General features: G+C 41.7%; 1 protein-coding gene across 2 annotated transcripts in view; it reads left to right on the top strand.

Moving 5' to 3' along the window:
- LOC117452151 (transducin-like enhancer protein 4) overlaps window positions 1–27,003 on the top strand; it is a 33,296-nt gene extending 6,293 nt beyond the window's left edge. Inside the window, exons 5-20 of one of the 2 annotated variants that reach the window (XM_034090627.2) lie at window positions 7,130–7,192; window positions 9,598–9,672; window positions 10,291–10,489; window positions 11,612–11,628; window positions 15,971–16,093; window positions 16,428–16,481; window positions 16,568–16,720; window positions 17,142–17,274; window positions 17,404–17,591; window positions 18,278–18,354; window positions 18,467–18,716; window positions 18,870–19,117; window positions 19,657–19,804; window positions 24,110–24,260; window positions 25,182–25,258; window positions 25,717–27,003. In XM_034090627.2, coding sequence (XP_033946518.1) covers window positions 7,130–7,192; window positions 9,598–9,672; window positions 10,291–10,489; window positions 11,612–11,628; window positions 15,971–16,093; window positions 16,428–16,481; window positions 16,568–16,720; window positions 17,142–17,274; window positions 17,404–17,591; window positions 18,278–18,354; window positions 18,467–18,716; window positions 18,870–19,117; window positions 19,657–19,804; window positions 24,110–24,260; window positions 25,182–25,258; window positions 25,717–25,824 — 2,064 coding nt within the window. In that variant the 3' untranslated portion in view covers window positions 25,825–27,003. Of the gene's footprint in view, window positions 1–7,129; window positions 7,193–9,597; window positions 9,673–10,287; window positions 10,490–11,611; window positions 11,629–15,970; window positions 16,094–16,427; window positions 16,482–16,567; window positions 16,721–17,141; window positions 17,275–17,403; window positions 17,592–18,277; window positions 18,355–18,466; window positions 18,717–18,869; window positions 19,118–19,656; window positions 19,805–24,109; window positions 24,261–25,181; window positions 25,259–25,716 lie in introns of both variants that reach the window. The other variant, XM_034090626.2, reaches the window with a different exon arrangement.
- The last annotated feature ends 201 nt before the right edge of the window (window positions 27,004–27,204 follow it).

Raw genomic sequence — 27,204 nt, 5'->3', positions numbered from 1 at the left:
AAGACCGACAGTGTTTTCAACAAGGTCTGACAACTCATTTTACAGCGGCGGATAGGGAGACATTTGTTTCATTTTGAGGATTTTGGTCACGTAATGTCTTACTTCTAGAAAATGCAGTTAGAAACAAGATTAAAAGCTCACTGAAACCTCTGAATTACAAAAATATGATTTTAAATAACTTATTTACTGATATTTTACAAATGTAAAGTATTAACAAACAGATTTTACTTTAAATGTAACTTCTGAATGTACATGAAGGTGAAATTGTGGCGGATTGGAGGAGAATAAGGCGATGCATTTTTGAGGTTGGGCCTACGCACATATAAAGCACACTGATTACCTAAATCTTTGTATCTTGTCCCAAAATTAACCAAAGACAAGTTGCAGTTCTATGGATGTGACGGACAATTGTTGGCTTGGTGTAGTGCCTTTTTTGACTGGTTATATTCATGTAGCTGTTAAAGATATACTGTTTAACATTTACACATCAAAATGTCTAAAAAACGACTATATTATTATATTTATTGATTTGTGTGCTTACATTATCCTAAATGTTTCCTATAGATTTCAAATCTAGATACATGTGTTATTATAATGAAGGTGCACAAAACCAGCTGCTAGAAGCTGTCATAAAATGTACTTAAAAAAATAAATCTTGGTCTTTTAAACTATATTTTAATCAGATGAATAATTTGTATTCATTGGACGTCTGGATTTTAAGATATCAGATGAACAAGTTGAGCTAACTTTATCGGTTAGCTCCAGCTTCTCTGCCCTGTGTCCGCCTGGAAAATAATGATTATTCGACCTATTGACATACAATTTGGACATTTGGCAACACATCGATATAAAATAAAGTAATTAAAATCCAGAAATAAACCACTGGCATATTTATTTGTGTTTTTATTTATGTTGGTGGCCAATTATATCAAGACTCAATGTTTTATTACAGTCAATTAAGACTCCACGACTGACCCTCATGGTAGGGGGAAGAGAGGGTTTATTTTAAACCTTAATAAGGTTCATAAATACTGCATAATCTTCATTAAGCATTCATTCTGAAGCTTACATTGTCTGTATAGCTGTCTGCATAGCATCCTTTGTTTTTTCCTCTCCGTTCTTACGAAGTGGTGTCTTTCACACACCCACTCACAGACAGTCACAAAGGAGTTCAGCCTTTATATGGTGGGGTCCATTAGGGTGTATTAGCTGGTGTTGAAAAGTGGTGCTGATGGTGAGATGGACATTTGATCTTCTATCTGACCCAGTCTGACTCAAGGCTCCTGGCTGATCTAATGTATTTGTTGTTAGGAGTTACAGGGAGAGTATTTGAAGCTGTTGTTTCCTTTCTTTGGGCAACATGTTTGGTGATCAGTTGTTATTGCTGGGATCTTATGATGTATATACAGTAGTCCAAGAAGCTAAAAGATAGCAAGTAGGTGCTTTCAGGTAAACAATGAAAGCATATTCAGTGGCGAGCTCTGTAATCAGGCCCGCCTTAACCTGCCATCAGGCCCTGGGGCTGATGGTTTTGTAGGCCCCCTATTTAAACAACAAATCAAAGTCATTTATAGCCTCGGCAGGCTCTGTGATCGCACTTCTCCACTCTGCTCTACGCGCGCCTGGTCCTCTCCTCCAGATGACTGACGTATCGGGCCTCCCTCATGTATTTGTCTGGTTGCCGTTGGCTCCCCTCCACGTAGCAAGTCCTCGTCGTCCTCTCCATCTCCTCCCCTCCCTCCCTCCTGTCTGTTTTTCCTCTCCCGCTACTCGCTACTCCATCGCTATCAGAACCAGACGGCCTACTTGGCTCCGAGGCCCCGCGGCCGGCACCGCTACCACTCGGTACAGAACTCATCTGTCCTTCCTCCTCATCCTGGCCTACAGGTTTAAAATAACCTGTAGGCTTCGGCATTTTTTTGTAATAGCTGCTGGTCTCGAAACTCCTTTTCCCTCACCAATTTCCTTTCCCGAGCGCCACTCTCAAACTTTTTCTCCTAAACAACCTTCATCTGTCACTCAATCACTCGCAATTTGAATAAGTCACATGTGAAACATATTCTCATTCTGATTGGCTGTTAAGTGGTGCCCACTGACTGTTACGGAGTCATCATGTTTGAGAAAAATCTCTGGAATCCATCGATCTGATTGATTAGCGGAGCAAATTATCAAAATACTACGGAGGGAAGATATTTTCCTTTGGATTACTGGTCTGGGGGAAGCTCACGTTGTTTGTGTGTGTGTGTGTGTGTGTGTGTGTGTGTGTGTGTGTGTGTGTGTGTGTGTGTGTATACATGTGTGTGTTTGTGTAATTTTGCGTTTGTGTGTGTTGTGTTTGTTTCCCGGGGAAAACACTCACGAGAAACACAGGCTGTTGTTATGCCTGCTGTGACGTCAAGTTACTCCGTTCTCCGCTTGTAATTATGCCGTTACAAGCTTCAAAGTTGTATTGATCATCTGAATTTGCCGAAACAAGTTTAATATCCTGAAAGCCAAGACTTTGTTTATTTGAAACTAGATGAAAACAAACTGTAACGGACTCTGCCGTGTTATCTATGATTACTATACGCCTTACATTCATAATTTCAGCCGGAGGGAGGGGGAGTGAGTGGCGAGTGAGAGCTGTCATCTTCCCTTTACAAGCTTCAAACATGTATTTATCGTGTGATTTTGGATATAAAAGTTTCATATTCTGAAAGCCAAGACTTTGTTTATCTAAATGTTTTTTAAAAACATCCGAAGTAAAAAACGTTGTTTCTTTTTATTTACATTTTTTTTTAAACTTTTTTATTGGCTCATGATAGGCCCCTGATCTCCGTAGGCCCCTGGGCTTCAGCCCAGGTCAGCCCGTGCTTTAAGGCGGCCCTGTCTGTAATAGCCCTATTTTTCTCTCCTCAAAAGGCAGATCACACCATTTATTGCATGTCGTTGATCTGATCACAAGGGGCAAACCACAAAATAAGAAGCTTGATGTTGTACAGTTGCTCACTGACTTTTCTCTTTTTTTAACCGAAGGAGCATTTTCTCCAGCAACTCACACAGAGGGTCGCAGAAACTCAGCGCACATGATCTGGCCTTTGAGGTTACCAGGGTTTATGTGACCACACAGTCCTTTAATCTAGCAATAAGCTCCATGAATCAAACAGAGTTTGAGTCCTAACCTTAGAGGACTCTCTGGCACGTCGTTTCTTGTTATTTATTCACTGTGGAGACGGTGACAGGTACAGGTCGAAGTCGAGGTATGCTCGCTGAAGGAAAAAAATCTCTAGGTTTAAACAAGCCAGGACTACTTTTGTTTTCTCTCCTTGGTCTCTGTAGTGTGAACAGACATGTTGGCTGAACAGGCTGACATCTCCTGCACTCTGTCCGGCATTCACGATTGTCTGCCATTGATGTAAAATGTCACCTGAAATTGGTTGTGTTGCCTTGTAGAAAAGCATCTCCATTTCCTTTTCTGCTCCAGTGCTTTTGTGTCTTTGTCTGTGCCAAAACCTCAGGGTCAATTCTTCAAAACGCATCGATTGTAGGTTCAGCGTGTAGTTGTAGTTGTTAATGGAGATCCGTATCTTTACATTACAGCTTTAGAGTCGTTATTTTTACACAGTGTGTGTATATCTGACAGTCTTTCAAAAGTATGTTGTGCTTTGAAGTAATTCATTTGTGCAACTGATGATTTTTGTAATATAAAGTAACTTTTTAACATCTGTTTTGATTGATCAAATGATGACTTGTTCCTTAACAAAAGTAAAGAATCATAAAATAAATAGAAAATATCCACATTTTATATGTTGAAGCTTGTGATTAAATCATATCGTTACAATAATAATTAATCTAGCATTGCATTTTCCATTGATTGTTTCAGCTCAAATTTAAATCACTACAAAATCCATGGTATTGTATGATGTGCTGTTATAATAACTTGGTAGATAATTACCAGATACAAATGTCTTTAAACAGTGAGCAGGAAGTTTGTGCATTACTTTATGTCAAAATTAAGTAATGTTTGGTGTAGTAAACAATACACAATGTAAAATGTCAATACTACATCAAGGCAATAACCAAATGAAATTAAACCCCACCCCGTCTTCCTCCTCACTTCCTGTCAGCTTTATCATAGGGGTATACATTGCCCCCAAATACTTGTGCTACAGAGCCATCTTTGGGAGTATGATATGTGATGTTGCAGCGAAGTGTCCAAGCAGATATGGTAACATCTCCCCCAACCGATCCTCACCTCTGTAGCTGTCTACCGTCCGTTCACTGTGTCCTTCAACAGTCAGAGAGGAAGCTGTTTTTTTTTCATTCACTTGTTAGGGTGCAAATACAGAGCATGGCCTTATTTGCCCTCAACACATCACACTGGATACCCCTGAGCAAGGCACTAAACCCCAACCAACTAATAAACAGTGAAGTTTCCCAGAGACTAATATGTACCGGGCAGCTCCCCGGTGTGTATGAATGTGAAGCAGAACCAAGCTGAAAAAGGGCATGTGTGCACAGCAAGTCTTCACAGGATAAACGTTAGATATAAAATGAAAATGTCAGTGTTTTAGGTTGTGTGTGGCAGAGTGAGTTGCTGTGTTAATCACAGGTAAGTTGGACTCCCTGGAGTTACCAAACTGCCTGACAAACGGTTCCCTAAGTCTACTGATAGCTGGTGCTCAGACATCCTGTGGTCATGTGTCTATATGTTTTTGACATGTATTGCCTCTTAAGTGTTGTCTGCCAATCACTCAGTTATAAAAGCACAACAACAGAACAAACGGAATTCCTGAGATGTTTAAGAGTATTTTCTGACCTGTATTTGTCCGTAAGTGAATCATCAACATTGAATGAACTAACTCAGTGGAATCTCTTCAGTAAATTACCACTCAAATCTGTGGAAATGACTGCAAATGTATGCAGAGTGGAAAAGGATCAGCATGAAGCTGTGTTATTGCCCTCATGTTTGTTTTTACCGTCTGTCTGCTGTCTGGTTATGGTGAACATCGGTGTACTTCTTCTAGCTACTCATCTATTCTGAAGCACACTCTTAAATGGCAAAACCTTTGCAGAGCTGCTGCTGCTGCTTCTTTGCCAGAGCACACATCTTATACCTGAATAAAAATCAGTACAACTTTCAGCCCTGGACTGCTGATCTCTAACATGTGCTTAAGTATTAATATGTAAGAATAAACTGTATTTAAACTGTACTGTAAAAGTGCAGGTGGAGTGATTCAATCATTTAGGTCCTCTTGACTTAGCTATAGATCTCTAGTGTACAGGTTTTGCTTTGTTTCCTGTTTCGGACCTTCTCACCTGTCTTGGATTTTTCTTGTACGCTCTTCAATACTGCTGCCAACATGTAAGCCTGTTCATGTCCTTGGCCTTCAGGAAATTATCCTTGGTCCTAGCTTGCCTTAGGAGTATTTTCTGCATTTGAGTCTTCCTCTATGTCTTGCTGGTGTTCACCGAATGTGACACAGGGTCTTATAACTTGTGGTTTTAGTAGCAACCGTCATCTATAATTCCATTCCCCCGATTGTAGCAATCAACATACGAAAAGGGTTAGCGACACGGGACAATGGTTGGAATTATTGCATTTTCAAACCCCCTTTTTCTGCCACTGCGTCAATTAAACTCTGAAATTGGCAGTCAAATCAAGCTCGTAAGATACAATAGTCGCCTATTTGGGGGTCACCCCTAGAACAAACTGCTGTAGGCTCTGGAAGTCATAATATTTAAAAAAAAAATCAGTATGACAGGAGTGACCGAGAGTTCTCCAACCATTGTGCTTGCAGGTTACGTGACTTCTTGAGGATATACTGTAAATTATAGTTTTAGTCTTACAAAAAAAGGAAATGGTGTTTATCCTTGTGTTCCATTTAGTGTGTGGTTGAGTGCAAGTCTGTGTCTCCTTTTGTGTTTGTGTTTGGATTAGAGTTGCACTATTAGCACTCCCTTTGGGACAGTGGATCAGGCCATTTCCTGTAAAAAGAAATACCTACCTGATGTGGAGTAAGAGAGAGTGCTGTATAATCTTTAAAAGCCAACCCTTGGGTTTAGTAAAACATCTGATGAATACAGAGAAGGCTGTGGAGGTGTGCACCTGCCAGTGTGCACATGGTTGTGTTTTTGTGTAGCATCCTGGTGCAGTGAGGTGTGTGCGTCTGTCTGAAGGGTTTGTATCCATGTGAGGTTTGCTTTCATGGCCTCCGGGGGCTTCTGTTACTGCTGATACCAGAGCAAAGTTCACCTCTGTCAAGGTTATACACATGAAAGAAGCCCTTGACAGGATACTACTGCATTGGACTTGGAGACATAATCATAATTCATTATGGCTTTTTTCAGTAGATTGGTCTTAATTTAGCCGATTAAAACAAATCAACAAAAAAGGTCATAATGAGTTACTAACTCCCTCGTTGGATGACATGTAACAACCTTAATAATTTCCCTTTGTTCAGGCTTCTTGGCAAAACATCTGCTTTACTTTAACATTGAATAAGAAAGTTTCTGAGAGCACTTTCTGTGACGCTTTTTCTGTTTTGGTGACATTGGTGCTAAGTGCTCATTACCGTGCTGCCTGTGCACTGCACTTTCCAGAGATCATCTTTGAAACACACAGTGTGGGTGGTACTTTGATGTCTTTTATCTTGCATTTTTCTGCACATGAAGTTTGAGTTTCTGGTGGTTTTTCTCTTTTCATGGCCTTTGCTACGCAGACTTCCAATCACAGTTCATGTGTTTATTAAATGCTTAATTTAAAAGATCCCCTGTGGAGTTTTTGTAAACATACTAAAGTTATGTTTACATTCGGTGCTACTCATTACAACCAATTGTGTGTAACCTCGAGGTAAAACAAATGCATGGAGTGTATGTCCTTCCTCATTTAGTCTCTGTAGGCCTCAGTTCCTGTGAGACAAAAGATTTTCCTTGGAAAAAACCTGCCAGACATGATGGTTCTAACACCCCACGTAAAAGCTTTCAACAACTGAGAATTCATCAAATTGTTTCACATGAGCTGGCTATCATGTAAAGAAAACCAATGTGAGCTATTACTATAATGTTTAAGTCACGTGAAGAAGACAACGCCTCCTTGTCTGAAGTTGAAAATGATTGTGTTGTGTGTGCCCACCACTCTGTCTTGCAGGCGGAGATCGTCAAGCGGCTGAACGCAATCTGCGCCCAAGTCATCCCCTTCCTCTCTCAAGAGGTAAGACTTAAAACATGCCTGTCGCTGTGAGTTAAGACAGAGGTGGGTGAGACAGACACACACACACACACACACACACACACACACACACACACACACACACACACACACACACACACACACACACACACACACACACACACACACACACACACACACACACACACACACACACACACACACACACACACACAGATTATCCTGGGATAATCCTCCCTGCTCGGGATAGGCTGATATGCTCTGAATTTATTAAATGTCTCCCACTAACATATGCAGGAGCCAGCGGCTTAGAGTGTGTGCGAGAAAAATCCTTTGTGTATAAGCTTATTTGGTTTAGTGTGTGTGTCCACCTGCATGCACATAAAGTACACTGTGTGCTGGTAGTGGGAGTCAGAGGGGTTTTTAGTACAGTATGTTTATTATGGAATATTCTGGTGTGTGTAACTGGTAAATCCTCCCTCTAAAGGTGTGTGTGTGTGTGTGTGTGTGTGTGTGTGTGTGTGTGTGTGTGTGTGTGTGTGTGTGTGTGTGTGTGTGTGTGTGTGTGTGTGTGTGTGTGTGTGTGTGTGTGTGTGTGTGTGTGTGTGTGTGTGTGTGTGGTGTTTTTAGGTGTGGGAACAGCGGGAAGGAGTGAGTGTGGACTCCAAAACTCTCCTCCAGATTAGCCATGGATTAGGAGGGTTTAGGGTGGATTAGGAATAATGGCATTAGACTGCGGTGCTGCTACACAGCCCTGAGGCCCGCAGAGAGGGGGGGGGGGGGCAGGGAGAGGAAACAGCTTTATGCTGCTTTTGTTTTGATGCACAGCCCTGTTTACGTGTGCATATGTTTATTATGACAATCATATTAAGATTGGGCAGAAAATCACAATGACTGTGTGTTTCACAGTTTGGAGTTTTTCTTGTTGTTGTCACAAATACGATGACATGCTTAGTCAACCTAGTGTATTGTGAATTCATTGCTCAGAAGTATTTGTTATTTTTTGGAATTATCCCTATAATTCTATATTTGTTCATATAGATGCAAATTGAGTCTTAACCAAGAGTATTTTAACTTATCAAGCAACTCACGTTAGAACTGAATCCTGGGTCATAGTCTAGTCTTGTTTCTTGATTTAAATCATGATTTCGCTAAATGCAGATCACATCTTTTCTCGTTATTATAGGTTTATCTTTTTCTTTAAAAATAAAATAATTTGTCGGGTTTGATCTCAGCAAGTAATGGGATTTAATAAAGTAAGGTTTTGCTATCAGTATCATAAATCAGTCCGTTAGTGGACATTTTTATTGATTATATTTTTTAACAAACCAAACCTTTAATCCGACATTATTTAGCTCAACTGATCTAATGATTTTGGTAATGTGTGACAATTACTAGCAATTCATAAAATAAATATCTTACCTTGTGTACATTTCTAAAGGTTTTCATACTGATAGCAGCTTTCCATATTCACTTATAAGTGTTTCCTTAGTTGCAACAGTGTGCCAGTCAGGGAAACTCTGTCTCTTTTTCTGGTTGGATTACTGACTGTGTTTCCATCAATTATCGTGTCACTTTATGGCAAATACATTCTAAGGGCAAAGGTGATCAAATGAAAAGCATCTGATTGGGTTGAAATATCAAAGTAAAAAAGTGATGGTCTATTATGTTTATGAGAAGTTGGTAACAATGCTTTAGAAGCTATTGGCCAATATTCACCTTTCATGTGTGTGAGTCACGTTTAGACTCTGCAGAGGTGTAGCTGAACTTGATGGTCAGGTTCATTTCCACACTGGCTAAGCTCTTTCGTCTCTGCCCTACTTTGATGTGTTGCGCTCCTGAAGCTCTGCTGCTCTCTCTCATCGTGTGGATCTGTCTTTCTCGCTCAGTAATCTGTGGATGACTTGTTGCCCTGTTAGCTGTCTGTCTCTCTGGGTCTCTCTCTCTCCACACATATGTCTTATTCTCTATTGCTATATTCTGAGATGTGCAACAAATATACAATACAATTTCATTTAACTTGTACTTATAGCTGATATCATTTGCATTTGCCAATTACTCTTGCAAGATAATCTTGCTCTATTTTATTCTTCACTGTTTTTACTTGCACTATTTTATTTTCTTATGTCTTATATATATTATGTCGCATTGTTGGAGGAGCCTGGCATGCCTTTGAATCTAGAATCTCTGAAAACTGATGGATGGGAATTGTTTTACTATCCCTAATGCACAGCTTTTAGTAAGGCACTGTCGCTTAATTGTGCACCGATTGATGGCAAAATCATTGTTTAGATGAGAGGTGTGGAGACAGTCTGATCTTTATTTATTTCAGAGAATTGTGTATGTCTGTTTCAACAGATATTATTTTCATCATCTTAGTTGCTGCTGCTATATCTCACTCTCTCTGCTATGTCTATCTCTCCCAGCATCAGCAGCAGGTGGTGCAGGCGGTGGAGCGGGCCAAGCAGGTCACCATGTCTGAACTCAACGCAATCATAGGAGTGGGTACACACACACACACACACACACACACACACACACACACACACACACACACACACACACACACACACACACACACACACAACACACACACACACACACACACACACACACACACACACACACACACACACACACACACACACACACACACACACACACACAGAAGATGCTGTAAGATACATCAAACTGATTTTCAGAAAGTGTGTGTGTGAGAAACTGTACATTAAATAACACTAGACAACTAAAACCATTTTCCATCTACAATGATCTCCAACAGCTGATTTCCTACACCTGCCATTACTCTCTCTCTGTCACCCATCCATGCCGCGTTACAGCAACACATGAAGCTGCTCATCGACCAACGACTGAAAATGTTAACATGATTTTACTTAAACTCGGCCACTTTCACGCGGTGCTAATGCAAGCATCACTTATAGCCTACGTGGGCATAAAGTAGGGGGCCGGACTAGAGACTAAATGCCCTTGCTCCGTGCTCCAAATGGCAGTTTTTTCCTCTCCTGGATCTTTGCAGCTTATTTTGTCTCAGACCATGCAAAGTGCTTCAATTTAAAATGCAGCATAACACTGATCATGATCTCTGTATGGTTCAGCAGCAGCAGCTCCAGGCTCAGCACCTCTCTCACGGCCACGCCATCCCCGTCCCGCTCACGCCTCACCCGGCGGGCCTCCAGCCCCCCCTGCTCCCCGGGGCCGGTACTGCCAGCCTGTTGGCTCTGTCCTCTGCACTGAGCCACCAGCTGCCGCTCAAAGAGGACAGGAAACACCACGACAGCAACAACGAACACCCGAGAGGTAAGGCCTGCTCTGTGTTGAGTTGTTTCAATATTTAATACAAATTGCAAAATCCCGTGCTCTTTTATGTCATTCATTAGCAGATACTAAATGTGTATGAAAGACAAACTGAAGCCTTTGTCTTTTGTTCAGTTTATGACCCCAAACGTATTTTTCATGTCTGGCTTATCCAATCAAAGTTAAGAATTAAGAATAATACCGGCACTTGTACTAGCTGATGCCTAATTGTTATTACTCTGAATGAACAGCAGTTAAAGCAATTAAAAACTGATTTGTCATTATGCAGTTTTAATTGGCCTAATAAGGAGCGATATACACAACCATCATGTTGCCTCTTTTCCTTTGCACACGCCGAACGCCTCTGCCAATTCTTCTGCGATCTGACTTTGAGCTCAAGCATTTAATTACAGTTAATAGAGACTGTTTGTCTGTGTACGAGTGTGTGTGTGTGTGTGTGTGTGTGTGTGTGTGTGTGTGTGTGTGTGTGTGTGTGTGTGTGTGTGTGTGTGTGTGTGTGTGTGTGTGTGTGTGTGTGTGTGTGTGTGTGTGTGTGTGTGTGGGTGTGTGTGTGTGTGTGTGTGTGTGTGTGTGTGTGTGTGATAGAAACGGTGTGCCAGCTGTTAATTACTCTGTTGCAGCATGACTGTGAGGCTTTTTACTGAGCAGCAGAGCATTTAACCTTGCCCTGTAGCTGCAGTAAAGCTACGGCTGCTAACCCAGGTAATACTCTCCCCCATTAGGAGTACAATCAATAACAATCCAATTTATCTAGCTGAGTTCCTGTGAATGGGCGTGTGTGTTTACAGTATATTAGAGGTTACTTTATTTGTAGTTTTACTTTGTTACCAATGTTGTGTAATTTTGCCCCCCTCGGCTCCTTATATTCCAAATCCATCAGCTTCTTGCACGTTTTGAACAAAGTCTGGCAAAGAGAAATACTTTTTGAAATCTGTTCATATCTGTTGCCTCTCTTTTCTCTTGGAGTGTAATGTGTGCTTATGTGTTGGTTCTACATTATCTTTCTGCTTTTCACGTGTCTCTTTGAACATGCATTATCGTGCTTGTTGCTCTATCATTTAATGCCTTAATTCGTTTTCTGTCTCCTGCCCTCCGCCTCCTCAGACAGAGACTCGGTTAAGGTAAGTTATTTATTTCATTCTTTTTTACATACAGATCCCACTCAACCCGCTATTAATTAAATAATATCAACACTTCTTTAGCAAGTGACACAACCCACAATACAGCAACTTCTCTTTCATCTATCAACATTACCGCACATATTTCTTCATTCAAATGTAATTGGTAACACACTTCGTGGGAGCCGAAGACTAGTATTTTGTATCACATGAAAATAATGTGAATTGAGACCGATAAATAATTCCTGCCGTCCTCATTCAAAGCTGTGTCAACTATAAAGAGAAAAAATACACAAAACCCGAGTCCAAATATGCTATGACTTATAAGGCATGATAATAACTCTTAGCCACATTTATTTAAATCCTTTTTTTTGTCAATGTGATGTTTGTTACGAAGTCACATTCAATCACAGAATGACTCAAAATAAATGCTGATGTTGTAAAAAACAATGTTTCTGTGCAATTTTACATTAAGTACATTATAATTGTGTTGTTAGTATAACATAAACTATATTAAATACATTGATATTATGCTTGTTTATTTTGTAATACACATTTTTCTCTCATCCACTAGTCGTTTTTATACATATTCATTTAAATCAAATTTGGAAATGCAGACAAAGCAAAATAAAGAGAAGCGGATGAAAAAAGAAAAAAGCACACGTCTGACTAGTGAAGGAAAGAGGGAGTTCAACCGAGCAACATTACATCCAGCACTTGTAGTAATTAGTCCCTTAAGCTGAGCCTTTTTCCCAAGGCAAACATTTGGTTTGTTGAATACTCAATGAGCAGATTAGCATTTCTTTATTCAGGCAGCCCAAGCTCACACACACACACACACACACACACACACACACACACACACACACACACACACACACACACACACACACACACACACACACACACACACACACACACACACCACACACACACACACACACACACGCATGCATGTATTTAGCAGGTTGTGGGTGTTCTCTGGTGTTTTTAGAGTAGGTGGAGACAGGAGGAATGTTTAATATGTTACCTCAAGCCCCCCATGAAGTGCATCATCCTGCACACAAACACACACACACACACACACACACACACACACACACACACACACACACACACACACACACACACACACACACACACACACACACACACACACACACACACACACACACACACACACCACAGCTATAAGCACCGTGATGGGAGCGATTAGCTGTGTTTGTGTGTGTGTGTGTGTGTGTGTGTGTGTGTGTGTGTGTGTGTGTGTGTGTGTGTGTGTGTGTGTGTGAGGTTATCAGAAATTTGAGGTAAAGATAGGGAGACCTGAATGATGAATGCCTTTCATTAGCGCCCTGTGAGAACACACACAGCCAACAGTCACTTCATAAAACCAATAAGCCCGTTGTCAGTGGTCCACAGTTGCCTTGGCAACAGTCCACTGAGTTCAGTGTGTGTGAATTGCATGAACATCTGTGCCTTAATGTCCTCTGCCTTTGCACGTCCGCCAGCTAAAGTTGCTAGTTGCAGATGTTCATTTGTGTCTGTTATTGTTGCCAATACAGACTATTATGTAGTTGTGGTGCGTTCAAGGACTGCACATCCTTAAGCCTGTCAGACACACTTATCCCAAGTTAATTATTGGTTCAGTTGTCAATGACATTGAATGTTCCCTTTTCAGTCTATTTAGCAACAACAGGATGTTTGGAGTAGTTGCAATTAAAACAGTTTTTTTTTTTTAATTCTCTGACCTTTAATACAATCACTCAAGGTAAAACTACTCTTTAACAAAGTGGACAACCTTGATTATGTACTGTTTGTTTAGAAAAAAAGATGGGGGATGAATTCCTAATGAGGCGGCGTTCATGGTTACACTAACCTTTAGACTGAATCACAAAAGTAAACCTTCTGCGGCGGTGACCGTCACACTTTTCTTTTATACTTTTTTGTCTTGATTTTTTGCTTATTGGTTGGCTGCAATGTGTCTCTTTTGAAATTGTTAGGATTCTTTGTTTTATCTTTAAAGAAAATCAGTTTACAAAGTTCAGGCTGGACTTCCATGCTGTGTTGGCTGCGGAATAAAAAACAAGTTGAGTGGAATAGGAGAAGGGATCAGAGGGGATACTGACTTTAAACCAGATTAAAAAAGGTTTTTTGGTGTGAGCTCAGCCATCATTTTTGAGGGATATTGAGCGAAGGAAGCTGAGAAACCAGGGGATCAAAACAATTCTCAGATATTTACAAAGCAGAAATGTACCTTCTCACTGCTGGTGGCAAGAAGCAACATGTTAAGGGATGGAAATAGAAAACAGGAAAGGTGGAAGCCAAAAACAAAGTGAAATGAAGTAAAGATTTAAAATACAGTAATTGGCAATTCCGATACTGTTTAACAAAAACTAATTATATAAATGGCTGTATTTGTGTGAATGTATCAGTCATCTTGTTTTTGAGATACACACCACAAGGCCAATTCAGGAGCTGTTGTTGAACAGCAGTGGAGAATACATAGTGACATGATATCATATCCAATACTGTGTTACATATCATAGCATTTTTATTTTTGCATTGTGATACACAATTATGAGTATTGGAGCAACTTCATTTAGGTTTTTTAAACTGGGTCAGTGAAAGCCAAAAGGGTAAACAAATTGAATTGCCGAAGGGGCCCTTGAGCAAGACCCCTAAACCCCAGCTGCTCCTTTCGAGTCAGATCAGGCAGCTTCCAGGTGTACATTTTGTGAATGAGCAGGAAGTTCAAGGAAAACAAAGGCATTCAAATCAGTGATAGTCTCTATGTAATAAAGCACAACAAGACAAAACTACAGAGTCAAAGTACAGAATGTTATCATGATGATAAAAACACCTCTTAAAGCTCCAGGTTATTTTTTTTACTGATACTATTCTCTCTTTAAACAGTGTTTAACATTTAATGCAGCCTTAACATCCACCTTGAGGATTACTCCTGACTTCATGCTACTTACATTAAGAGACGTTAAGACATTAAGAGACGCTCGGTCATCCTGGGCTTTTACAAGAGAGACACCCAAGTTGTTTTCCAAAACTGTAATTGAGCGCACAGTGAAGGTTACAGGTATCATTATCAGGACTTGCAGAATCAATTTGAAATGGGAGGCAAATATAATTACGGTGTGATGGTAAATTAATAGTTTCACCCAGTCACAGCGCACATGCTTTACACACGCTTGTACTGCCGGCAGAGCCTTCATTTGTCTCTGCAGCTAAATTAATTTGCCTTGATGTTTTTCAAAGAGCTAATTTACAGACTAATTAATCTAATGAGACTAGAAAATGTGTGATAGAGTAAAGGTGGGGAGGGGGGCTCAACCTGCTCTGTCTCACTCAAGGAGAGACACCTGAACACACACTGACATCTCAGCATTGTTTGCACATACGGAGTACTAAAATGTAAACAGGTACAAGTGTGGCCCGTTTACAGACACACACACACATGTACGCGCACACACACACACACACACACACACACACAACACACACACACACACACACACACACACACACACAACCGAAACTCACTCCTCCCCCACTGAATCTTGTCATCAACACTTGCAGCACGGCAAAGGGCAGTGGAAAGGTTACAAGCGTGAGTTAGTGGAAAGGTCGAGTTAAAGGTCCTGCTTTATTTTCCTTCTCTCTGTGAAGAAGAAGCCTCCGAAAGAGAGAGAGATCAGCAGGGACAGGCCGAGCAAGAGGGGAAATGTTCAGTTGACCTTATTTTGATCTTTGCTTCTTAGAGAGGATTAATCTGTCATTAATGCTATTTAAAAGATGCCATATTTGATTAATAAAAGAGAGACATCAGTGGACCAGCTTCAACCCACAAAACATCTTCAAACATAATGTGTCATCTCTTCAGCTGTGTCTCTCTGCAAGATTCCTTATTGGATAAGTGTAACCTGAAAAAGTAGGCCCAAAGTACTAGTGGTAATTGCCAAATACCCCCGTGTCTAATTTACTTTACTTGACAATAATAGATGCAATCTAATTTTCTATATAAAAGGGATGGTTCTCCCATATAACAGACACATGTTCTCTCTTTACCTCCTATTGTACGTAGTGCAGATGTTTTATTTGCCTAGTTTGTTTGGAAGATATCTATTTTCACCCAAAACAAAGGACTTCAATGGAATAACATTTATGGGTTTTTCCACTTGCCTTTATTTAAAGTATTACACTGAATGTTTGACAGGACATGCTGAACAAGCTTTACAGCTGCTTTAAGACATAAGGATAAAGATGGTTAAAATATATTTAAATAAAAACACAGCATTACTTGGGACACTCAAGTCTTTCATGTTTCTTCCAGAGTTCATCTGTGTCCCCCTCGGCCAGCTTTCGGACCCGAGAGAAGCACCGGAGTTCAAGCGATTACTCCTCCGACAGCAAAAAACAGAAGACTGAGGATAAGGAGCTGGCCTCTACACGCTATGTGAGTCATCATCATTTACTTGACCTTTAATGACTTAGGTACATTTGTATATGTATACCTTTTTTCATTTGTGAATGAAAAGCAAAAGCACTTGATTTTCTTGTTTTGTGATTATTAAAACATTCACTTTCGACTAAAATGGAGTCTGGGCTCAAATTGACCTTTCTAGAGAAAAAGAACGGAGTGCTAATTTTCAAATGATAAATTGACGAGCACAAAAAATATACATGCAAATGCAATGTAAATGTTCTTAGGTAGTTTGTATAAATCTTACACAAAGATGTTTTCAAAACTGTAAGTATGTGTGTGTTTTTCTACTCTGTGTCTATCCCAGGAAAGTGATGGAGAGAAGAGCGATGACAACTTGGTCGTGGATGTCTCCAATGAGGTACAACACATCCTGGCGTCTAATGTAAAAACATTTATGAAAATCCTTTTTATTTTCTAATCTTTGCCTGTGATCACCCACCAAAGGATCCAGCGTCTCCACGAGGAAGTCCTGCCCACTCGCCTCGGGAGAACGGATTGGACAAGAGTCGCCTGTCGAAGAAGGATGCTCCACTGAGCCCGTCCTCCATCGCCTCCTCCAGCAGCACACCTTCATCCAAATCCAAAGAGATTAATTTGGTGAGTCGTTGGGGGTAATTATAGCCCTCTGATCTTTTTCTTCATCATTTCTCAGGGTAGTTTTCTATTTTTAGGCATTCAGAACAAATGAAATCATTGTGAGTAAAATATATAAGGGAATCAAGGCCTGATTTGAATGATGACAAACTCCTGTCAGAGTTTGCAAGGTAAATAGGATGATAAGAAAAATGTGAATAAATGGCAAAATGTGAGTGAAAAAACCCGGGATAATATCAGGTTCAGAAAGCGTTTATAGAAAATCTATTTTATGCATCATAAATTAAATCGCAGCTTAAGCACATGTATAATTTAAATTTGTCTTCATTCTCTTAAATCTTTTCAATTAGATTTTTGTTTCACTTTAAGTGCATTGTTTGATCAGTTTGGGATTTACCTGATTTCATGCCTTTTTTTGTTGTAGAATGAGAAGTCCACAACGCCTGTGTCCAAGTCCAGCTCCCCCACATCCCGCTCCGACGCCCCGACACCGAGCAGCACCTCCACCCCGAGCCTGAGGTCTGCCCCTGGTAAACCTGTAGGAATTGAGGCGCTTGGTGAGTGTTGCAAACAGAGCTTCAAACCTCTCTGAATGCATCCATGAGACTTTGCAATCAAATCAAATAGGCCTTCTAACATCAGATGCAAATGTCCCAACTTGTGTCAGACAGTGTTTTGTCTTGTAGCTCCTGGACTCCGCACGCCGTTGGCTGTGCCCTGCTCGTACCCGAGTCCGTTTGGAATGGTTCCCCACCCGGGTATGAACGGAGAGCTGATTGGAGCCGCAGCAGCATACAGCGGGCTGCATAACATTTCTCCACAGATGAGTGCGGTCGCAGCCGCTGCAGTGGCAGCTTACGGACGCACACAAGTGGTACACAAACATACACAAGTTCATTGACATATGTCTGCATAGTACCAAGTATGCAATTAACTCCATGTTTGGCGTGCCGAGAACTGGCAACCAAAAATCTATAATAGCAAAGGCCAAAATAAAATAAAGGAATTTATTTTTAAGCAGTTTAAGCATTCTAACTGTGTGCCTGCTTCTCGTGCTCATTCAAATTACCATATCTGTTCACACTCTCTGTATAATCAGAAACATTTGAATCGTAAAAACTAAAACCAAATGGCAAACATGGAAAAATGTGCCAGAAGTGAGAGAATATCATTTTTAGGGATAAAAGGTAGAAATGTTTTATTTGGTTGGATGCTCATCATTGATTGGTGATTTACAGATTGAAAACAAAACAAACAAAGCTAGAAGAAACGTGTGGCTGAATAAAAAGTGTGAATTCCATAAAACAAACAGATTTTCAGTGATTACATTACATTATTTATATTGTAGTTGTCAGTAGCTGCTTAACGTTACTGTTTTTTTGTACTTGTTTATCGTAGTTTACGGTGCAATTAATACAGAAAGCAGTTTTCAGATAATACAGTATGCAAGCTACAAAAGCCAGTTCATGTCTCTTCTTAAAAGATTATTTTGAACATGCAGCATGAAAAGTAGTGTTTATTGTTTGATTGTATTCTAACCTCTCTTCTCACATCTTATAGGTAGGATTTGATCCTCACCACCACATGCGTGTCCCTGGCCTTCCTCCCAACCTTTCAGGCATTCCTGGTGGAAAACCGTATGTTTCTTCCTTCGTTTAATAAATCCCCATTTACTTTTTTTTCTTTCTCACATGTGCATTTTCGCTTACCCACACTTCCACCTCTATTGTCACATTTTCTTTCCTCTAGAGCGTACTCCTTTCATGTGAGTGCTGATGGACAGATGCAGCCTGTGCCTTTTCCCCCTGACGCGCTGATCGGCCCAGGCATCCCGCGCCACGCGCGACAGATCAATACCCTCAGCCACGGGGAGGTGGTGTGTGCTGTCACCATCAGTAACCCCACACGTCATGTCTACACCGGCGGCAAGGGCTGCGTCAAGGTGTGGGACATCAGTCACCCTGGAAACAAGACCCCTGTTTCCCAGCTGGACTGCCTTGTGAGTGTGATGAGCCCTTCATCCATGCAGTGTTACTTAATATATGGGTGAAATACAGAATGTCTTTCTAATGTTTTGCCTGCTACTTCTTACAGCAAGCAGTTTATGGAGTGATCCTTTTTTTCACAAAACTACTGTGTGTGTGTTTATCAGAACAGAGATAACTACATCCGTTCCTGTCGGTTACTCCCGGATGGGCGGACCCTCATAGTCGGGGGCGAGGCGAGCACTTTGTCGATCTGGGATTTGGCTACACCAACGCCACGGATCAAGGCTGAACTCACCTCTTCAGCACCTGCATGCTATGCTCTGGCTATCAGCCCAGACTCCAAGGTCTGCTTCTCCTGCTGCTCCGATGGAAACATAGCCGTGTGGGACCTACACAACCAGACCCTGGTTCGGTAAGGAGCTGTGGGGGGCGTTGTGGAAGGGTTTTTAAACCAGTTATAGGATCTGAGTCTCTAATTCTCTAAGACAAGAAACTATTTTGTTGTTTTTCTTTTTACTTTTATGATGTGTGTGTGTGTGTGTTTCTGTGTGTGTGCAAGTGATAGCTCTCACTGCTGATTATAATTAAAAAAATTTAAAAACAATGTCATTAGAAGTGATTTTTTTAATGGCAATGGCATCAATATTCAAACAGACCTTTTAATGATATAATGTATTTTTATTTAAAATGTAAATATATATATATTTCATGGGCTTATATTTGGATAGTGTAGACACCAGAGTGCCCCATCAAAGAATGTCTGACATGTCTTCCTCCATTGCTGCCTGGGCTAATGTCAACAGAACTTAAGCTACACATCTTACAACCTGAGGAATACATACTAAGACGTTACTATCTTAAGAGCTCCAAGAAGAGATACAAATGTTCATGTGTAATTTGCTACGATGAACACTACTACATGGGTTTGTCTGGCTTTGTGTTTTTCTGCAGGCAGTTCCAGGGCCACACTGATGGGGCCAGCTGTATAGACATCTCTAATGATGGGACAAAGCTGTGGACGGGAGGCCTGGATAACACCGTGCGCTCCTGGGACCTGAGAGAGGGACGGCAGCTGCAGCAGCACGACTTCACCTCCCAGGTACACAAACACCCGTACTGTGTTCTTAACCAAGCTCAAACACTTACACCAGCTGACGGGCTGCTGGTGTCACTGCATGCATGCTAAATGTCCGTACAGTACGTGTTGGTGTAGCAGCAGAGTGGAATTAGTTTCCAGGTATAAAATGCATACAGATTTGCTTGGTGGTTGAAGTAAAATACACAGATTGTTGAAAATCGTGCATCTCAGGACAGCTCATTGCCATCTGCAGTGTCTGTGATGATTTATTGCAGTAATTAATAAGCTCAGTTCAGAACATTTAACCTGCTATAAAGGCTAGACCGAGCTCAGGGTTTCTGTGCTCAAATGCCTTTAACACTAATGTTAAGTTATGTGGTAAGAATTTAGGGTTCCCATTCATAACACTCCGTTCGATGTCTCACTATGGGATGCGCCTCATCGCGGAGCAAACAGAAGCATCAATCTCATTACGCCAATCCTGATTGGCTGGTGATCTTGACGTCAGCGTCACAGGAAATCACCCCCTATAAGTAGCTTGCGCCACAACGCATGCGTCATTCAAACACCTCTTCTCGCTTCAGAGCACATCTCACAGTAGCCGGGCAAGCTTCACGGTCCACAGACTGAACCCAAAATACCATTTCGGTCGACGGTCGCTAGCCGGCTACTCCTTCTGCTTCGCAGGAAGACGGTAGTACTAACGCCGTTAGTACTTAAAAATCGACCTCGCCCTTCTCTACGAGAAAGTAAGGTAGGTCCGATTTTTTCAAGCTAGCAGCACATCTGTTGCTAGCTCACGCGCATGCGCAGTGCCGGCTGGAGCCGTAAGCGTGACATCGCAGCTGGCTCTAACGGCCCCTACACACGGCGGCGTGCGTTGCCGCTTGGCGGTGGGCGTGTCTTGAGCTTGAGGAGTCAACGCGAGCAGCCCGACCAACAACCAACCACATGAATGTCCCGCCCCGGACATACAAAGCAAAGCATTCATGCTACATCCATGCTGGCTAAATATACTGTCTATTCTTGCTAGCTGTCCATTCAAACGAAATACACTGGATATAAACTCGCCAAACAGGCGAAAACCTACCAGTTTCACCCACTGTCTCTGCCACCTCCCCCCATGCCTGGCTCCTCCAGTTTGTATCCCTGTATGTCCCCTACCGCCACGATCATTTTCTCCTCCTTTTGTTGACATATGGGAAATAACTGCGGTCTGGCTCTCCCAACATACACCCGGTTTGATTGGCTACTGCTTGTACTATCAGATTTACATACGAGGGATTTGATTGGCTGACGCCTCCGTCGAGGCGGCAAAAGTAGAACATTGCTCTACTTTTGCAGCGAGCACCTCGAGAGAAGCTACGCTTTGCTCCCGCAATGCAGTTCGGCGAATCGTGACGTCACCCCATTCAAAGTGAATGGGCAGAAGCGTTGAAGCGGCAACGCACGCCGCCGTGTGTAGGGGCCGTAAGGAGCATACAGCAGGAGATACTCACGACATCTGCCTGGGTTTCTCAAAACACATTACACATTATCTGTTTTCACAAGCCCAGAGAGAGTCAACCCATATTCTGGAGAGAGAGGCTCTCTCTCTCCTAGAAAGAAGGGTTTTATCTATAATGCCCGCTGAGCAGAGTCAGATTACGCAGACAAATGTCCTCGTAAAGCACTCGCTCAACATGGGTCTCATAATAAAACTAAACCCCGCGCGCCACGGCGTGCGGAGAGTATTGGTTATTATGTAATGCGTAGTGGCACTACACCCGACTTTTCTAGTGCGGGACGCGCCTACGGGACTGTCCTTTCACGGAAGGTGGTCACCACGGACGCATGTCTGACAGACTGATAGGGTATTTAAGAAGGTCGCCCGGTGAGAGGTCCCTAGAGCAGAGACCTCCAGCGAGCGCACGTAAATTACCCGGAGCTTTTAGCGGTGTTCCCCACCCTAAAACGCTTCCTGCCTTCTCTCAGAGGACACCAATGTCCCGTGAGGACAGGACAACACGATATCGTGTATGAACCGCCAAGGGAGGTTGCGTTGTCTCCAGTCACACACACTGGCACACAAACTGATCCCTTGGAGCGGCGACGTCTCTCTCTCTGAGAGCGACACAGGTACCGGGAGGGATGCACATCGGGACAGAATTACTGTCCGGAGGTGCATCCCCTCTATGCAGACTGGACTCCACATCCCAAGGATCGTGAGTCCGCTGTGGGTGCGTATACGGCGGAGCCGCGTTAAATCTGTTCGCATAAAGAAAAAATGCTCAATGACAGCTGTACAGTGGGACTCCCTCAGAAGGTGATAAACACTATTCAGAGTGCGAGAGCTTCCTCCACCAGGTCTCTTTACGACTGTAAGTGGAGTGGTGTTTGAGGAGTGGTGCCTTCAAGAAGGGACACATCTCTTTTCAATGTCCTGTCGGGGTGATTTTATCATTCCTACAGGACTTGATCGATAAACACAGAGCTTTCTCCCGATCAAGGTGTACCTGGCTGCTATTGCTGCATGCCATGTGGGCTTTGAGGGTAAGACGGCTAGCCAACAATCCTTTGGTCTGCCGTTTTATGAAGGGAAACTCGCAGGCTCCTCCCTGTCTCCAGGTCGCTGGTGCCCTTATGGGACCTGGCAGTGGTTTTAAATGGGCTCAGAATTACCCCATTTGAACCCCTGGAGGGAGCTGACATGAAACATCTGTCACTCAAGACAGTGCTGTTACTGGCCCTGGCATCCGCCAAGCGGGTCAGTGATATCCATGCACTGTCTGTACATCCCCTCATGCACTCAGTTCGCCCCAGGGCAAACGAGAGTGTTGTTGAAGCCCAACCCTGCCTTACACCAAAGGTGGTTGGTTCGTGTACCCCAATTGACATTGAGGCATTTCCTCAGCTAGCAGCAGGATCTGTTGTGTCCAGTCCGGGCTTTACACACACATATATGGATAGATCAAAGGAGCTTCGTCTAATGACCAACTCTTCGTGTCCTGGGCTAACCTCACAAGGGCAAGCCTGTTACTAAGCAACGGCTTCCTCCCACTGGATTGTGGAGGCAATTGCTTTGGCCTATACGAGTCAGAATTTGCAAGCACCTTCGGGTCTGCGGGCTCACTCGACTCGGGGCCTGGCTACATCCTGGGCTTTGTTCAAGGGTGTTTCCATCCAAGACATCTGTGCAGCGGCGAGCTGGTCCTCGCCGCTCACTTTTGTCCGCTTTTACAGGCTAGACGTTTCCGCTCCAAGCGTGGCCCGAGCAGTGCTGGGCACCTTGTTGAGTCGGGACTCTACCTGTTAAATTCTGGTTGATCGGTGATTTTCGAGATAAGCTCGTCTGGCAATACGGGAGCTACAATATCCCATAGTGAGACATCGAACGGAGTGTTATGAATGAGAACTATAGGTTACTTACGTAACCCCATCCCTCAGAGTAACATGAAGTGAGATGTCTCACCAGACGGCCCTCCTTGCTATGGTGAAGCGAGAAGAGGTGCTTATTTTGAATGACGCATGCGTTGTGGCGCAAGCTACTTATAGGGGGTGATTTCCCCTGACGCTGACGTCAAGATCACCAGCCAATCAGGATTGGCGTAATGAGATTGATGCTTCTGTTTGCTCCGCGATGAGGCGCATCCCATAGTGAGACATCTCACTTCATGTTACTCTGAGGCCTGGGGTTACGTAAGTAACCTATAGTTTTGTCAGGTGAGAAGAAAAGCAGCAATAATAGACCATTACTGCAATTTCCCTGAAAAGACCAATTTGGCATTCTCAGTGTGCTCAGGAGGAGACGAGTGTGCATTAAAGAGAGCTCAGAGAGGGCAGGCCAGAGAAGGAGAGACATGACCAATAAAGTGCTAATGCCATCCTATAATATCTGTACTAACCCCTCCACCCCCTTAAAAACAGCTTCAACGAGTTAAACACCAATGCGTTGGCAAAGACAAAAAATACAATTGTGTTTACAAGGTTTATTGAGCCATCAGGTGTCTTAATGATCTGGACAAATATTGCTGTGATTTGTGGCAACACATTTGAATTAATTTACCCACCTTTATGATTGATAATTTCTGCTAGCAGGACATCACTTACTCAATATGATTTTATGAGCTGAAACAGTCATGCGCGTTAACAGATAAGCATGAAATGCTTATGAATGTGTTGAACAGGGGATTTGCCAGCATCAATAGATATGTTTATGTTAGTTGCCACCCACGCTGACAAACACAATATTCATCTGCTAAAAGAACACAGTAGAATCATATAAGAGAGGAGTTATATAACATAAAGCGTATGATAAATACGATTTAATAACTTGTTTTATTGCAGATATTTTCACTGGGATACTGTCCAACGGGCGAGTGGCTGGCAGTGGGGATGGAGAACAACAATGTGGAGGTCCTACATGTCACCAAACCTGACAAGTACCAGCTCCACCTGCATGAGAGCTGCGTGCTCTCACTCAGATTTGCTCACTGTGGTAAGAATCCTTACCACTTTAAACAGGTTCCTAATTCTATCAATGTTTTAGATAAAGTCTTAAAGAAAAAAACAAATATGCATCTACTAAATCTTTGGGTGATTTGGCTTTTTGATCAAATTCTGTGTGAATTGTGAAGAACTGTCACACAAATATTTACTATGTTGAGAGACACAGTATGTTTGATAAGAAATTACAATCTATAGCTGGTTTATACTGCTGCAGTATAAGTTAAGAGGACAAATCCTCTTGGGATGTAAAACATAAAATCCTAACAAACTATTTGTAATATACTGGAAATTAAGAAAAGCTGAAATGAGTTAACACATGTTAGCATGGAGAACCAGTATGAATGATCTGCAGGAACCAAAAGATGAGATTTGAATAGACTGCTCCACCATTATAACATTGTCATCAATTAATGGTTGAATTGATAAATAGGACAATCTCTGCAAATGTTGATTACGACAAACCTGACTTGTTTTGAAGCCACCAGTTGGTCTGTCAGTACAGTATTGTTAAAATCTAATATAGGATTGTACTTATATTTAAAAATATCTCAACATTATAATAGTTTGAGAGTTTATTAAGCTTGGTCAGTAAAAAGGTATAAAGTACACAGAAATGCCCTCAGTATTTCAGCATTATGCTGGTATTATATTGGTCCCACTAATTCTGTATCAATTTTCCCTCTTGTGGTTAGAATGAAAAGCTGGTGTCCTCAATTTTCTTTCATTTTAGAAAAGTCTTATATTCTTCAAAACAGTTTGCAACCATTATCTCAATAAAATGTTTAACTCTCACCTAAATATCTCAACATGTGACTGAGTTACTTTAGCTTTATTGCTTCATACATTTCAACATAATAAATTTATGTTTTTTTCTTGATGGTGGCCTAATGCAGTTTATCATCCTTTGCAGGGAAGTGGTTTGTGAGCACAGGAAAAGACAACCTGCTCAATGCATGGAGAACTCCGTATGGAGCCAGCATTTTCCAGGTAAGTGTAAAGAACAAGAACATGCAGGCAGCTTTTTCTAATACTGCTATACTTAATTGGTGTACATTTACAACAAAGTGGAATATATTTGCCCAATCCTGATGCCAGAAATTTCCATTCAAAGATTTGAAAGAATGAAAGGAAATGTCTTTGAGCATGACAGTCAAAAACCATTCAGCGCTAACACACAAGTGGAGGTGCTGAATACAGAATATTCAGGAATCTTAAAAACTAAAAGTCACTGCATATCAAGGACACAAACATTTGAAGAAGAAGCCTTCATCAGGATCTTTAAAAGATTTTGCACTGGGAGCTGCCACTGCACTTTACATTTATTATGGACTTTACCGAAAATAAATATTCTGCCTAATATCTATCTCCCACACACATAGCCTTCATCCTTCTTGGCTTTTTCCGCCTTAACTGCACTTTTCACACATATTTTATTCCCCTTACAGTCAAAGGAGTCGTCCTCAGTGCTGAGCTGTGACATCTCCATTGATGATAAGTACATTGTGACGGGCTCAGGAGATAAGAAAGCGACGGTCTACGAGGTCAACTACTAGAAGGGCCAGGCCATCCGCCGTGTCTCCAACGACTATGTACAATTTGTAATGTATATAAAACAGATTTGAATGGAATTAACCAAACAGACTTTTCTGGACAGTGACCTTTTTGACCTTTTAGCTCGCCGTTGATCAAATCAAACAAGCAGAACCAAGCACAGAGATTTCGTTTTTTTCTCTAAAGGATTGACTTGTTGTTGTTGTGAGGATGAGTGAATGTCCATGTGCACTGAATCTGGAGACAATGCTGTTGTTGGTTCGATAACATTCCTTTACACTTTTTTTTAACCAACACATTACTAGCAGCTAAAACATGATTGCCGTTGTTCACATGCTTTCCTTCGTACTTTGTAAAGGCTAAAAAATAAGAGCAACAATTGAGAGGATAACTATAATATTAACAGTTATATTAAAGAAGATGTTTTCTCCTCAAAACATAATGCTATTGTCATCTGTTCAGCGGCTGCTGCCAACCTAATTTCAAATCCTGATATACTGCCCCCACTGCGTATGTGCTCTTTTCTGTAGATGCACTAAACACATTCAACACGTATTTAGGCTTTATTCACTACATGTGGATCGTTGCATAAATAAAAGGTTTAGTGGTTTTGATTGAACTGCACAGTTATATTAATGTGATCTCGAAATGCAGTATTCTCTATTTATTATACTTTTGTTCGGTCTCATGTTTTTTTTGCCTTCAAGTAATTTAAAACCTCAAACCAAATTAGCCTTTTTTTTATAATAAGACACTTTTTGCTCTTGCCTAAATCAGTAAAATCGGCATTCCACTTACTGAACATAGTGATTAACCAATTGAGATGCAACCTGGTAATTAGTTAGCTGTAGAGGCTCCGGTAGGCTGATTTATTTTAATGTTTTTATCTTTGGCTGAGCCAGGCAAGCTGCTTCCCCTTGTTTCCAGATGTTGACGCTAAGATAGGCTGCTGAATGTACCTCTATATTTAACAGAAGACAGTTGTGTCAATCCTCTCCTCTTACTATCTGCACATTTCCCCAAATGTTCAAACTATTCCTTCAAAATGCAGCTTGGTCTACCTTTGATATTTATTTTCTTCCTACTGTGTTCATAATTCCTTTTTAAAATGTATTTTCTCATACAATTTTGAGTTATGTGGGAGCTCAGTCTCTTTGTGAGTGTGTGTGTGTGTGTGTGTGTGTGTGTGTGTGTGTGTGTGTGTGTGTGTGTGTGTGTGTGTGTGTGTGTGTGTGTGTGTGTGTGTGTGTGTGTGTGTGTGTGTGTGTTGTGTGTGTTTGTGTGTGTTGTCGGCATTGAACAAACAAACAAACTAACAAGATTGCCCTCGGTGCCCTCACTGCTGTGCGACCTTAGCCCTTGGTTCTGCGGCCTCAGTTCAG

Source organism: Pseudochaenichthys georgianus, chromosome 9 (assembly GCF_902827115.2).
Source record: "Pseudochaenichthys georgianus chromosome 9, fPseGeo1.2, whole genome shotgun sequence".
Lineage (NCBI taxonomy): Eukaryota > Metazoa > Chordata > Actinopteri > Perciformes > Channichthyidae > Pseudochaenichthys > Pseudochaenichthys georgianus.
Note: the sequence above shows the minus strand (reverse complement) of the source record. Positions and strands in the feature narration are given on the sequence as shown.